This window comes from Ahaetulla prasina, chromosome 4, assembly GCF_028640845.1.
Source record: "Ahaetulla prasina isolate Xishuangbanna chromosome 4, ASM2864084v1, whole genome shotgun sequence".
Taxonomy (NCBI): Eukaryota; Metazoa; Chordata; class Lepidosauria; order Squamata; family Colubridae; genus Ahaetulla; species Ahaetulla prasina.
In genome coordinates this window covers 96,856,754-96,872,275 of record NC_080542.1, presented here as the reverse complement: position 1 = coordinate 96,872,275, position 15,522 = coordinate 96,856,754, and the positions used below count along the sequence as shown (strand labels likewise).

Here is a 15,522-nt window from a genome sequence, read left to right as displayed (position 1 = left end):
ACCATTTGTTCCTATAAACATGGTAACACCTATTTTGCTCCTCTGACCAGATAAAACAATAGAATAATTACTATATAAGCAATAAAATATATTCTAAAATAATGGCCACTATTACTATAGAACAGAATTTAGAAGTGGGCCCAACTTCAAGATTCTTGGAAAAAAACTGCTTTTAAAAACAGTTAGAGCTAGGCTTAATTAAATGTAACACAATTCCATTAGATTCAAGAGGTTTCAAATGAATAACTTGGTATCATTAATTTTAATATATTTGAATCATGATTACCGTATATACTCGAGTATAAGCCGAGTTTTTCAGCACGTTTTTTGTGCTGAAAAACGTCCCCTCGGCTTATACTCGAGTATATACGGCTTATACTCGAGTTTTTTTTTTTTCTTCTTTTTTTCACATTATACCGGATGGAGCAAACTTGGCGGGCTTTTGCATTAGCGCGGGGAAGCCCTGCCGGTGCAGTGAGAGGGCGGGGCGGGGGAGCCGCCAGCCTTCTCGGCTGAGGGAGGGAGGCTTTCCCTGACCGGTAACTGCCTCATTTCCCTCCCTCGGCTTATACTCGAGTCCCCAGTTTACCCCAGTTTTTTGGGGTAAAATTGGGGACCTCGGCTTATACTCGGATCGGCTTATATTTGAGTATATACGGTATATCTAGATACTGTAGAGGGATATGGAATTTACAGCTCTTGAGATATGCTGAACTGCAATATTCAGTATTGCCAATGAGTTCCCCCACCCGATTCAACAGAAGTAGACCTCACTGCTATGCTCCAGAATAATGACTATACAAACTAATACTTCTGTTATATAGGCCATTATTTGAGAAAAACCACAAGCACCTGCAAGTAAACAGTAATAAATTATTGCCAGATAAATACCATAGTCATGAATATTGTTTCTTTTTCTCTCCTCCAAAGGAAAAATGCTATAAATCAGTAGAGGATTATTCAAACACACAACTCCAAATTTAGCGCACACATAATGTACCTGAGTGAATGGGCTTATATACATTCAGTTCTTTTTTAGAGTATGGTTCTAAAGTTCTTTTGTAGATACATATGATAGAATGTTTGCTGGCAATATTTAAATATGTATTTTGGTTGGCTTTAGAAATACATTAATTGTAGAGAAAAAGACCAGTTTGGTCTAGTGATTGGTGCATTAGACTAGAAACCATTTTGAATTCTAGTCCCTTCCAAGGCACAAAAGCAGGCTAGGTGACTTTGAGCCAGACATTCTCCCTCAGGAATATTAAGTATGCTCATCATCTTATTTATCAAAATAATAAAGAGGAGGCTAAAAACTTATTACCGGTATTGTCAAAGAACTATTCCAGTGTTAGGTGGAAATGCTATAATGAGATTCTATTAAAGAACACTTGAGTGCTTCATATATTTCTCTTTTCACAAGACATGCAGATTTTGAATGCTGGCTCATCTATAGCATTTCACAACATATTGGAGATACAGTTTTTGTTGAGATGTTGAGAATGGAACAATACTTTCCCTCAAAATGAAGATTAAAGAATTGGGTGGCTGCTGTTAAATGTTGGTGCACATTGTCTATACCATCTTATTTGAATAGAAAATTATTGAGCTTTGGTATACGATGCTATGCTCCTGTGATAGCAAACTTATGGCATGCGTGCCACAGGTGGCACCCGTAGCCATATCAGTGGGCACGCAAGCTCAGCTCTGGCGTGCATGTGCGCACTGGCCAGCTAATTTTTGGGCCTTCTGGGCCACCGGAAGTAGCGAAACAGGTTGTTTCCTGCTTCCGAAGGGCCTCAGGATGGTGGGGAAAGCCCGTTTTTCTCTTTCACCAGCCTCCAGTCTTTCTAGGAGCCTGGGGAAGGCAAAAATGGCATTCCCCACCCACACCCCGGAGGCCTTATGAAAGTCGGAAATGGCCCATTTGCCCACTTCTGGTGGGACTGGAAGTTGGCAAACAGGCCATTTCTGGCCTCTGGAGCGCCTCTGGGGCGGTGGGAAAGGCCGTTTTTGCCCTTCCCAAACTCCTAGAAAGGCTCTAGAGGCTGAGAAGAGCAAAAAAACGGGCCTACTGGGCCCATCAGGCCATCGCATGCCAGGAAAGGGGAGGAGTGGAGGGGTCACGGACACATGCACGGGCTGGGGCGCATAGAATTAAGGGTGTAGGCATGCGCGCGCATGACCCCTCCCTCCACTCTTTGCACACGATGGCAAAAAGGTTAGCCATCACTGCTATACTCTATCATAAACCCCTTTTCCCTTTTGCCTGTAATTTTATTTATGCCTTTATTACAGCAATCCACATTCATAAGTTCTTGTGTCAGCTTTGGAAGCATATTAGGCCGAAGGCTTCCACGCTGCCACTTTCTCGTGTGTGGGAAAGTAGGAGAAGGGGGGGGTTGGTACAAGGGGCCATTAGACATAATAACATTCTTCTTGCCAGTCAAGGTCAGGCCAAGACTGCATTTGGAGAAAGAGTAGTTGCCTTAAGATGGGACGGTTGGTGATTGGAGCATGTGAGGAGTCAAGGAGTGGTGGTCTGGGGTTTTGTACTACTGAGGAAAAACCCGGAACCCCAGATTCGGAGTTTTTCCAGCCGTGCCAGTATACCTATGTTAGTAAAAGAACTTCAAAAGATGGTTGCCTCTGAGTCTTTTCTGCAGGGGGAGGGTTTTCTGGAACCCTGACATTTTGATTTATGACCACAATTGGGACCAGAATTTCTATTGCTAAGTGAAACAGTTAAGTAAGTTGCGCCTGATTTTAAAATCTTTTTTGCACAGATGGCAAAGTATTATTGCAGTTGGTAAGTGAGTCATGTAGTTAAGTGAATCTGGCTTCACCATTGACTGCAGCCGGCTAGGTAGGTCACAAACACCTATCACATGATAAATATATTTCAACTGCCAAGAACCTGAATTTTGATCATGTAACCCTGAGGATACTGCAACAGTTGTAAGTGCAAGAATTTGTAGTAAATCGATGTTTTCTATGCTGCTGTAACGTAGATTATCTTTAACAGCTGGCGAGCCTTTTTTAAAAAGCATATTTTTTGGATAATGTGTTTTACTGAACTTAAAAGCTATTCATTACTTTTTATTTTTAGCAAAATTTTTGATATAATGAACAATATCTGCAAAACTAGACAAGCTATTGGTAATCTCAATCAACTAGAAAACATTGGGGGAGGAGAGAGGTAACAGGATTTGGAAAATATCAGAATGATGAGGGTTAATAATAACTTTTCACAATTCACTTCCTTGTATTGAAAAATTCCTTCCTTATGGTTAACATTTACAAGGATATATTATTAGATTAAGACTTAGTTTTACTTGACTTCATTTTAATGGATTTTTAATGGACTGCCCATCGCTGCCATCGCCGCCCATTGTTGCTGCCACCTAGCACCGCCTCTGTGTGCCCCATTTTTGGCCAGTTCCAGGCAGCGGGGATAGGTGGTGGCAGGAATCCCCACCACCTGGAATGGGCCAAAAATGGGGCGCACGGAGACCAAAAACAGGACACAGAGGCCGAAAATGGAACGTGCAGAGGAAGCAATAGGCAGCAGTGCCAATGGCAGCAATGGGCAGTGGAGATCTCCGCAGCCTGGAACAGTTAATAGGCAGTACTCCAGAAAATCGGTCCAACCGCCAATCTGCAGCTTGTGCTAAATCAGGTTGTGCTGAACCTGACCAGGCTGTTTGCTGTTTGCCTCAAGGAGGCAAATTACTTGGAGGCAGAGGCAGAATATTTATTTATTTTCACATTTTGATGCAGCCAGTGATTTAAAACATAAAATTGCTCCAGTCCAGAGACTAGGACTTCTCACAACCACAATTCTGATCTTATGTTCAGCAAAGCTATCAAATTATCTATTGCAAGAAGCAAATTTATTTACTTAATGTATTATTACTTTTTAACTAACTGGGCATTCTTAATAGCCACAATGGCAAACACAGAAAAATACAGAAAGTAAAATTAAAATTATTAAAATATGGAAAAGAAAAAAAAAGCATCCTGTCTACTATTCTGAAAATGATATCCGATGCAACTCTCTAGAGCAGGACTGTCAAACTTGTGGCCCCCGGGCCGGATGCATCACCCTAGCCATGCCCATACCCAGTTTAGCAAAGGGGGGAAAAGTCCTGATACGTCACATGATGCCACCGTGACACTGCGAGTTTGACACCCCTGCTCTAAAGGAACAGGTTAAAATTCACCCTTTTTATTTCCAAAAAATGCTGTCAATACTGTTAATAATTTTCTTATAAGGACTAGACATAGACATTCATAGAATTTATTTGCAGTAAGTCCTTGCCAAGTTTCTATATCCAATGGCTCTAGCTAACCTGGAACAATTAACTCTAGAGAAATTAAGAGTCCCCCCAATCTGTTTTCTTTTTCTTATCTTCACCCCAATTCAAAGTATACTATTCCTATTTATTTATTGAGGAAGACCATATATTCCCACCAAATTTATTTCAAGATGGTTTGTTTTGTTTTTTTAATTTGCATTTATATCCCGCCCTTCTCCGAAGACTCAGGGCGGCTTACACTATGTTAGCAATAGTCTTCATCCTATTTGTATATTTATATACAAAGTCAACTTATTGCCCCCAACAATCTGGGTCCTCATTTTACCTACCTTATAAAGGATGGAAGGCTGAGTCAACCTTGGGCCTGGTGGGACTTGAACCTGCAATATTGCAGGCAGTTGCTGTTAATAACAGGCTGCATTAGCCTGTTGAGCCACCAGAGGTTATGTATCAGGGTGGATTTGATTTAAATCAAGTCGATTTAAATCATAATTTTTAAAGAGCAACTGTCCCGCAGCAGCTCCTCCTCTGACCTGCTGCTGAGTCACCGACAGTCCCAATATTGCAGAATATACAGCCTCATGCTACATAATTAGGCTCCATTTCATGCTGAATAAACTAAATTATTAATTTATCTTAAATAAAAAACTAACTTTAGAAAGATTTTTACTCCCAAAGCGTTTCATTAAAATAAATTTGATAAAAATAAAAGAAAATCTGATTTTTAAAAAACCTTTTTTTTACTTTTTTTTTTAAAAATTGATATTTATCCACCCTGTTGTGTATACACAGCAGTGTAGGTCTGCATAGAAACAGAAAAGAGCAAGACAAACATAGTCCAAATGCCAAATACACTGTATTATTTCAGATTACAGAATTACAAAGCTACTGTATTTGTTTGATTATAAGACACACCTAACTTTATAAGAGGAAAACAACAACAACAAATTTTTGTGGCCTCTGCGTGCCCCATTTTCAGCCCCTTTTTTTTTTGGCCCTTTTCCAGCCCATTTTCAGGGCTTTTTTTGGCCCGTTTTCGAGGCTTTTTTCAGCTCATTTTTTCAGAAAAAACAAACCCAAAAAAGCCTCGAATATGGTACGAAAAAAACCTCGAAAACGGTCTTTAAGTTATTTAATTACCACTATAGCAGGGATGGAGCTGTAACAGGCAACATAGTAACAATCAGATATTGGTTGTCTCACTCTTTTGTTCCAGCCAGCTTAGGTGATAACAAGTGCCTAGGGAAATTATAATTTAAAATATTTGGAGAGTATCAAACTCTTGGAACAAACTGAGTGAGAAGGAGAAACAGTAGCAGTAACTTGTTTCTTATTTAGGACTAGTGAATAAAAGGGGAATTAGACTAGGTAATCTTTACCTTTGCTGACAGAGGTGGATCCTACAAATTATAGAACATGCTGACTGGCTCTCAAACCACCATAACTATAGATTTGATGTTAAACCCAAACAGAAATTAACATCCCAATTACATAAAATTGAAAATGTACTGTCTTCTTACAGTAGGCTCCCAAAACAGAATTAAAACCATACAGGTAATCCTCGACTTACAACCACAATTGAACCCAAATGTTCTGTTGCTAAGTGAGACATCCGTTAAGTAAATTTTGTCCCATTTTATGACCTTTCTTGCCACAGTTGTTAAGTGAACTGTTTAGTCACATAGTTAAGTGAATTTGGTTTTCCCATTAACTCTGCTTGTGAGAGGGTCACATGACCCTAACACACTGCATTAAAAATATTATCCAGCATCTAAATTTTGGTCACATGACCACAGGGATGCTGCAATGGTCATAAGTATGAAAAACTGTCATACGCACTTTTTTCAGTGTCACTGTAACTTTAAAAACTGACTAAACAAATGGTAAATTGAGGACTACTGTATACTTTTTAAATTTACTACTGTAAAAGTACTACTACTTCAACTCATGAGATCAACAAGTATTTCACAAATATTTCCTTTGAAACAGCTAATGCTATGTAACTATAACCACCTGAAAACTTTATAATGAGATTATCAAAATAAAGGTGCTTCCCTTTCTTTTACTTTCAAACCATAATCCCTGACACATTCAAAATTGTATGATAACTAATAAGTAGCCAGGGAAATAGTTTAATATAGCTTTGTGGAAGAAATAATAATAATAATACTTCAAATAGACTGAAAAAATAAAAACAATAGTCTTACCTCTTTCTTTTCTCTAAACTTATCAATCTCCTTTTTGAGCCAGTTAACTTTCTCAAAAGATTCCAGACTATTTACAGCATACACTAGAACAAAGCCATCTGCCATAGAATAGTAATGTTTGGGGAAATCCTTTTCTCCTTGCAGTCCTTGGGTGTCATACAGACGTAATTGTTCTTTTAGTCCTCGATCCGTTTTAGCCACAGCGACGTATACATCTTCCGTAGTTCTGCTGCACTGTTCACCTATTTTTGTTTAAAATAAAGAGCAAAACCATTTCTTGGGGGACATAACATAAAACTCATTTATGTTTTTCACAAACCAGCTTGGTTCAGGAAAATGCATACAAGAGATATCTAATTGTTCTAGAGATCTTAGCTTGCCTTTTGTGAAAAACTTAACTAACCTATATTGACCAATGCAAATACGGGATATGGATCATTTTATATCTATTATCATCTGGCAAAGTTTATTAACTATTAAAGTGCCAATTATAACATTAGACAACAATAAAAAATAGGCATCTTTCTTACCAGTAGTGTGATTACCGTACAGAATTTGTTCCAAGATGGCCGTCTTTCCCACTGAACACATTCCACAAACCAACACTTTGAAGCCTTTTCCCATCTTCTTTCAGATTACTATCCGTAGAAATCCAAAACCTATAGGCCACCCAGAATGGTAGTTATTTTTCCTCATTTCATAGATTGTTTAAAGATAAAAGTATGCTATTGCTATTTATAACAGGTGAGAGGCAATCATTTTTAAAATTACAGGAAACTCTAAGAACTTAAGATTTTTCCATATTTCTGGAGTGTCGAGCAAAAGGCTTCTAGAACTATTTTTTTATTTACAAAAAATAAGCTCCTTTGCACAAAATTAATGAAACTGGAAGTTTGTTTGTTTTTTAAAGAGCAACAGGTAAAGGGATTTTAAATATGAAAGAATTATTCTGTATTCGAATTTCTTTAATACAATGAGCTTCAAATTCTAGCGTAAAATTGGAATTTAATTTAAAATAAGAACTCAGCCACGACCTTTCCATCAACCCCATTTACAAGATAGCATGAAAAAAACAATCAACGTGAAAGTGTATCTCTAAAGCATTCTATCTTTAGTAATTAAAACAACCCCAAAGTGTGATTAAGGAGAATCGTTTTTTGGGGTAATTTCCATGGCTAGATGCCTTTAAATGAACATAACTTGCAGAGAGCGGGCAGCCAAGTCACAGGAATCAGTTCCATCCCATAGCACGAAACTCCACGCTCTTTTAACATGCGTTCCCCTTAAACTACACGCTCTTTTAACATGCAGTTTCCCATGAACTACATTTCCCAGCAAGCACCTGACCACCGAGTCTTTCCTGCCCTCCTCTAGTGAAAAGCATTTTGGGAGAGAGGCCTTTTCCTTTCCGGCTTCGAGCGCTTTCGGGTAAGGTTCCTTGTGTTCTTTCTGCGGACGATGTATCCAATGTCATCCTCCATTCTGGAGGCTCTTTCCACCCATTTGGTGCATATTCTTATCGATCGAGGCTTGGGGAGAGAGGATGATTATGTTTTGAAATTATATTATGAGAAAAAAGGGTTTAGGGTCCGGTTGGCAGAATGGCGTCTAGGGCCTTATGCTACCGGGCGAGATAATGCAAACGAAAAGAATCGTTGAAAGGCTGGGTTCCTTTCGCATCGGATCTTTTCTTACAGTTCAGAAAATCTCTTACTCAGCTCTTCGCATCTATTTATATTAGTTTCATCCTTCTAAAGAGCTAAATAAGGGAAGATAGAAGATAGAAAAGTCTTCGAATATTACGGTGAAATATGGAAAAAAAGTGAAAATAGAGATAGAAATAAGAGGGGGATAATAGTACATGTATATTAATATAACAAGATACCTGTAATAAGAGAGAGGTCTAGAAATTAAAGGCTGGTAGTATTAGGTATGTTTAAAAAATATGAAATAATGAAAATGAAATATAATAACAGTAATAATATTACGTCTATTTGTATTGAAATGTATGATACCCAGGTATCACACTGTTCACACATTGATATGTATAAATAATATAAAATAAAAAAGGGGGGGGAAGAATTATGGTGAAAATCAAGTGATGGCAGCTCATGCAGTCTTTACTCAATGCAAACCTCTAGTGGGGGAAGGAGCTGTGAGGAAGTAAACCTGATTCATTCATTCATTCATTTATTTATACACACACACAAATCCTCCTATTATGTCCACAACAACAACCCTGTGGAGTGGGGAGGGCTAATAAAGAGTGATTGGCACAAAGTCACCCAACCGACTTTAATGGCTAAGGTAGGATTTGAGCTGAAGGTTTTCCTGCTTTCTAGCCTGGGCTCTAACCACTAGGCTCTCCTGTGCAAAGCCTCAGTTTCAATTGATGATTTTCTATTCAAATCTGATTGATAAATCAAAAGGAGGGCAGTGCTGTGTCAATGAGAATAAAAAATAGAATTGAAATAGAAAATAAAAAATAACTCGCAAATTTCTTTCTCTTTTACATAGTAAATGATGTAAAATATTCTACTTTACATATTTGCTGTCAGAATAGATTATCCAAGTTCATTGTCTTGGTACAAAGCAACAACATATTTGATTAAAGCTAAAACCTATAAAATTTGAGGAAAAATGCTACCTAATATTGGTAAAAACATACTTCTGTATATGATGCACATGTATTCATGTTTTTGGGTGTATGGTGTAAATATAGTAAGCAATAACCATTTAAAATTGTATCATGGACATCTGGTTTCAGAAGCTGATGGAAGGAAGCAAAAGTTAGGAGTGCTCTTTTACTTTGACATGTAAAATATGTTTATCTGTGAAACTGAAGGTAACATTGCTTTTATGAGTTTGTGTCTTCTTACCAGCACATTAGCAGAAAAAGAAACCTGAATAATGGCATATTTTTTATGGATTTACTTGATCAGTTTTAGATACTGGAGAACATTGTTCTTTTAAAAGAGTCCCTTTTAATATATACCTGTTATTACAGAAATATGTAGCAATATGATGTAACATAATTCTGCATTTTCTTTAGTAGGTAAATCATAATGGGTGCCTACAAATATATCCAAGAACTATGGAGGAAGAAGCAATCTGATGTGATGCGTTTCCTTCTGCGTGTCCGTTGCTGGCAATATCGTCAGTTATCGGCACTTCATCGAGCTCCTCGCCCAACCAGACCGGACAAAGCCCGCAGGCTGGGATATAAAGCCAAGCAAGGTAACGGGGACATTTGACTATGACTATCATTAAGTGTTGTTCCTTATGATTCTTGATGAATGTATCTTTTCTTTTATGTACTGCGAGAGCGTATGCACCAAGAGAAATTCCTTGTGTGTCCAATCACACTTGGCCAATAAAATATTCTATTTTAAAAGGTTTTTTTTTGTTGCTCTCTGTTTGATTGCATGCTTATTACATATATGGAAGAAAAAACTGATCTGATATAGTGCTCACCATAGAGATTATTATTATAGATTAACTGGAACCTGACTATACATCCAAAGAGGATAAACTGCAGGGAACAGCTGAAAAGTCAAGTTGATGGAAAGCTTACATAAGACAACAAATCTTAACAATTTTGTCTGTTCTGTGAATCTAATTTGTATCTGTTTTTTTGTTGCTGTAAATCATTTCGGATTAACAAAATGGGCATGTGGATCAAAAATACAGAATGGCCAGGTAGCTTGGACAAAAGTTTAAGATGCTAATAGAATTAGAGCAGAAGAGAAGAATTACAGAGTTGAAAGGGACCTTGGAGGTCTTCTAGTCCAACCCCTTGCTCAGGCAGGAAACCCATTTCAATCAAATGGCTGTCCAATCTCTTAAAAACATCCAGTGTTGGAGAATTCATAACTTCTGCAGACAACTCATTCTACTGATTAATTGTTCTAACTGTCAGGAAATTTCTTCTTAGTTCTAGGTTGCTTCTCTCCTTGATTAGTTTCAATCCATTGCTTCTTGTCCTACCCTCAGGTGGTTTAGAGAATAGCTTGACTCCCTCCTCTTTGTGGCAACCCCTGAGATATTGGAACATTGCTATCATGTGAAACATTCCCCCCTCCCCCTGGTCCTTCTTTTCATTAAAAAGACGACTAGGGGTGACATGATAGCAGTTAAAATGCTATTTGTTTCTGTTATAGGTTATGTCATCTATCGCATCCGAGTGCGTCGTGGTGGTCGTAAACGTCCAGTTCCTAAGGGTGCTACTTATGGAAAGCCTGTGCATCATGGTGTAAACCAATTAAAATTTGCCCGGAGTCTGCAATCTGTAGCAGAAGTAAGGAAATCTTGAGAAGAAGCTTGAGAAATTTTATAGCATAATAGATTACATAATTATAAATTACATTATGGTAATATTACAATATAATTTTGTCTAACATGTATTAAACTAATAAGCTTAACTAATGAAAATATTGCTCATTAAGTAATAGTGATGGTGTAGTTCTATTAGGTGGAATGTGTATTTTATTTATAAACAATGCTATGATTAACTATAATCTTCACGTACATGGAGACATTGTTTCTGGGTAAATACAACTAGATCTAAAGAGCAGTACAGAAACATTGGAAATAAGATTACAAACTGATTTAATTAATTATTCTTGGTGGGTTGAATTAGATTTTAAGGATTATCCGTATTCCTTATTTTTTCCGGGAGACATAGTTAATTTAAATGCTGTTTTCTCATAGCTCACATGAGAACTCTCCCCTTTTGCCACTCAGTTTGGATCAACATTGATGCATGGAATATTCATGAAAATTTTCATACAGAAAAAGTTCTGGTAATGCAGGGTTTTGGCTCACAGGGAAACCAGTATGTTCTGAAATATATAGAAAACCACATCAACCAAATGAATGTTTTCAGGCGACTGACATCATTTGAGCAGCATTGGATGGGAATAATAGTTTATTAGTGAAAGTAGTTAATGTCTAAAGCAACCAAGTAAGGCAACTGTTCAAAGCATGTACTTGTGGAACCAGAGCTGGGAAAATAAGAGAGATGGTCACTGAGGAAAATGAAATACTTACAGGTAAAGAAAGGAAATATTAAATTACTTGTAAGTACTTTAGTATTTATATATTTCTTTTGTATCATGTTTCTCAATCTGATTTCACCTGTATAATATGTATAGGTTTAGGTACAGATACTTATATTTAAACTATTTTATTTTCTAGGAGCGTGCTGGCCGACACTGTGGAGCTTTGAGAGTGCTGAATTCTTACTGGGTGGGTGAGGATTCCACATACAAATTCTTTGAGGTCATTCTGATTGATCCATTCCACAAAGCTATCAGGCGCAATCCAGATACCCAATGGATCACCAAACCAGTTCACAAACACAGAGAGATGCGTGGGCTGACCTCTGCTGGAAGGAAGAGCCGTGGCCTTGGCAAGGGCCACAAGTTCCATCACACAATTGGTGGATCACGCCGTGCTGCCTGGAGACGACATAACACTTTGCAGCTTCATCGTTATCGCTGATAATGATTCTAATAAATGATTCACAATAAAAAGTAATCCAGATGTTTTACATTTCCATTGCATTGTGTGGTCATTGAGGTGAAATTGGGATAAACAGATTGAATGAAAGAGTTCTCGATGCAGCTTTTGTCTATAAACGTGATTAGAATATGCAGCAGAAACTCACTTGTGTTTATCATAATAAACCAATTCAAATTATTTTGATTCTAGACTTTGAAAAAAATTAAAAATAGAATCTGCACCAGAACTGGGGGGAAAATGCCATGTAAGCAAACCAAATTTTGAATTTTAGTTTAAATTATTCCAAAAATGATTTAATGAAGATTGATATAAATTATTTTAGAGGTTGGGCTTTATTTTGTAATTATAATTTATATAAATTGTGATACATTTTCTGGAAGTAAAATGATTAGATATCCTTTGTTCACAGCTACTTTAAAATTAACTTTAACATTAAAAATTGTTAGTCAAAAGTTTCATAATAAGCTACATGTGTAAAATAAGAATGATTACTTGTTCCTAAACCAATAATTCAGACTTTCATCATCACAGTTGCAGTCAAAATGATGAATCCCTTTAAATACAGGTAGTCCTTGTCTTACGACCACAACTGAGTCCAAAATTTCTGTTATAAATGAAATTTATCCCATTTTATGATTTTTCTTGCCACAGTTATTAAGTCAATCACTGCAGTTGTTAAAGTTAGTGACAGTTGTTAAATGAATCTGGCTTCCCCATTGATTTTACTTGCCAGAAGGATACAAAAAGTGATGACCTCAGGACACTGCAAACATAAATATAAATCAATTGCAGATCATGGGGATTTCAGGGTCATTGTAACTTCGTATGAACTTGTAAGTTCATATGTAAACCATATTCTATTTAATTTATTGACAAATGAGAAAGGGCCGAGCTGTCTCCATCTCTACATGAAGAACAAAATGAAGAATTATAAAATAATATCTAAAGAGAACAAATCTCATTACTATAAGGAGTTGAGCAAATACTTTGGAACCGTTCTGTGCATGTGTTCTATCTTGTTATTTCTAAATTCTGCCTTTTTGCATGCTGAGGTAGATAGTTTATAAATTAAAGCATGAAACTGCACAAATATTCTAGTTCAATCAAATATACCTATTATAAGATTTTCTTAAGAAAACTTGCAATTTAGGTTTTGATTTATTAGAACTCTTATAGGAAACCCTTGAATGCAAATTTGGATTTCACAGGCACAAAATTATGTATTCAAGATTCAAATTATATTTTCAGTGTTCTGTTTGCGGACCAAGGCGGAAGAAAGGAGGCCAGAGAGAGAAACAATTCAAACTTTATTGAGCTAACTGACATGCTCTGTTTGCTTACAGCTAGGCTAGCGAGTGCTGTCTGAGGCACTAACAGCTCTTTTATACTCGGCTGTAAGTGCATGGACCAATCGGCAGGTCTTAATTTCCCGCTGGTGTCTTGCCACAATTGGACCAATCAGCGATTCTTGCTTCCTTGCATAAGGGACATCCATATGCAACACCCCTTTCTTCCCAGATGGCACAGGCATAGCCGGCAAGGTAAGCAGGATGCCTCATTCTGACCTGCACAGTCCTCTCTAACCTCTGTAGAATGGGTTGGACTTTCCTTGGGGGGCTTCTGAAACTACTGAAGACTGCACAGAGACATCGGCCCCAGAATCAGGTTGCATTCGCCCTGGAATACAAGGTAGGTTGTTGGGCTGCCCGCTGCCAGATGGGGGGGGTTGTGTTTGCTCCGCCGTCTGCTGCTGTGTTTAATGTGGTTTCGGTCATTCTTGGCTTGAAAAGTGAGTGGTGTTTCCCACTGGAGAAACTGCAGCGGTGCAATTAATTATGAGTCTTCTCCATCTATGGCTATCTCCCAGCAGGATCTTGTACAATCGTGATCCTGTTACTTCAATTATTTGGCCCAGCAGCCAGCGTGGCTCTGCCCTGTAATTTTGGGCATACATGCGATCTCTTTCCTGGAAAAAATGGACCACTCCCACGGACTTTGGGGTTTTTTCTGGAAAACAGTTTGGGTGTAATCGATCCAAATCTATTCGCAGCCAGTGACTTATTAGCAACTCAGCCAGGCTACAGTTTGTCATTGGGCAGGGTGTTGTGTGCTGTGTTAGCAGGGAGGTGGCCAGCTTGGTTTGCCAGTCTCCAGGCCCGAGTTTTGTAAGGACTTCTTTCACAGATCTTACAGTTCTTTCAGCCAGACCATTACTGGCCAGATGAAACGGGGCCACCGTAACATGCTTAATACCATGTTTGACTAGAAACGTTTGAAGGGAAGTCATCATTAGCTGGAGCCCATTATCTGTTACTGGCAGACCATGGGTCGCAAACAACTTTCACCAAGCCCTGACAACAGCCTCAGATGTAGTGGAGGTCATGGAGACCACCTCCATCCGCTTTGAATATGAATCCATTACCACCGTGAAGTTGTGTCCTTGGAACGGGCCAGCAAAGACGGCGTGTATTTAGGACCAGGGGGCCATTGGAACTTCCCATTCCCTGTTCGGTGCAGTCAGAGGGGCTGAGCTGGCTAGCTGGCATGGTGATTTCCTCATCTAATTTGGGCCACCAAAGGTAACTTCGGCCCAAAGCCTTCATCCGGGCGATGCCCACATTATGCAATATTTCCAGGACCTGGCGTCTTAATTCTAATGGAATTATTACTCTGGTATCCCACAATAAGCAACCCCTTAATGTGGATAGTTCCTGTCAACTAATCTTGTAAGGCTGGAATTCGGCAGCTCCCTGGCTGAGAGGCCACCCCCTCCTCACCCAATCCAGAACCAATCCAGGGGCCGGTTTAGCTCACGCTGGTAAAGCCTGTTATTAAGAACACAGTAGCCTGCAATTACTGCAGGTTCGAGCCCAGCCCAAGATTGACTCAGCCTTCCATCCTTTATAAGGTAGGTAAAATGAGGACCCAGATTGTTGGGGGGGCAATAAGTTGACTTTGTAAAAATATACAAATAGAATGAGACTATTGCCTTATACACTGTAAGCCGCCCTGAGTCTTCGGAGAAGGGCGGGGTATAAATGTAAACAAAAAAAAAACAAAAAAAAACCTGGCACAGGACTCGGTCTTTAGCGTGTACCTGGGACATCCAAAGCAGAGACCGGACTTTGTTGGTTTGAAAAATGGACAATACTGGGCCGAGGTTCTCCACAGGTGGAGGCAATGGACATCTGCTGAGACCGTCTGTGTTCCCCAAGGCTATTCCTGGGCGATGAAGCAATCTATAGCTGTACGCTGCTAAGAATACACCCCATCTTGTCATCCTTGGCAATAGAATCGGTGGTGTTTGGCGATCGCCAGCCAGGATCCCTGGGAAAGGCTTATGATCTGAAAAGATCAAAATTGTGGATGTACAAATAGTCATGAAATTGTTTGACACTGGCCACAAGATCGGTGCTTCCTTGTCTATATGTCCATAATTACGTTCTGCGGCTGACAGAGTCTGCGAAAAGTAG

The 15,522-nt window shown here is 38.7% G+C and overlaps 2 protein-coding genes across 5 annotated transcripts in view; one reads left to right on the top strand and one right to left on the bottom strand.

The window, feature by feature from the left end:
* NKIRAS1 (NFKB inhibitor interacting Ras like 1) overlaps positions 1-7,866 on the bottom strand; it is a 45,796-nt gene extending 37,930 nt beyond the window's left edge. For 2 of the 3 annotated variants that reach the window (XM_058180945.1, XM_058180946.1), the window contains exons 1-2: positions 7,057-7,660; positions 6,527-6,768 (exon numbers count right to left, since the gene is read on the bottom strand). In XM_058180945.1, the coding sequence (XP_058036928.1) occupies positions 6,527-6,768; positions 7,057-7,150 (336 nt within the window). In that variant the 5' untranslated portion in view covers positions 7,151-7,660. Of the gene's footprint in view, positions 1-6,526; positions 6,769-7,056; positions 7,661-7,727 lie in introns of those variants that run through there. The other variant, XM_058180944.1, reaches the window with a different exon arrangement.
* Positions 7,821-12,079, top strand: RPL15 (ribosomal protein L15). Of its 2 annotated transcripts, none has more exons than XM_058180939.1 (4): positions 7,821-7,954; positions 9,579-9,763; positions 10,687-10,823; positions 11,723-12,079. In XM_058180939.1, exons 2-4 carry the CDS (start codon positions 9,592-9,594, stop codon positions 12,026-12,028), a joined length of 615 nt encoding a protein of 204 aa, XP_058036922.1. In that variant the 5' UTR covers positions 7,821-7,954; positions 9,579-9,591; the 3' UTR covers positions 12,029-12,079. The 2 variants fall into 2 exon arrangements, with proteins under 2 accessions (XP_058036922.1, XP_058036923.1); XM_058180940.1 differs by having other exon boundaries at positions 7,868-7,954; positions 9,582-9,763.
* Positions 12,080-15,522: the final 3,443 nt, after the last annotated feature.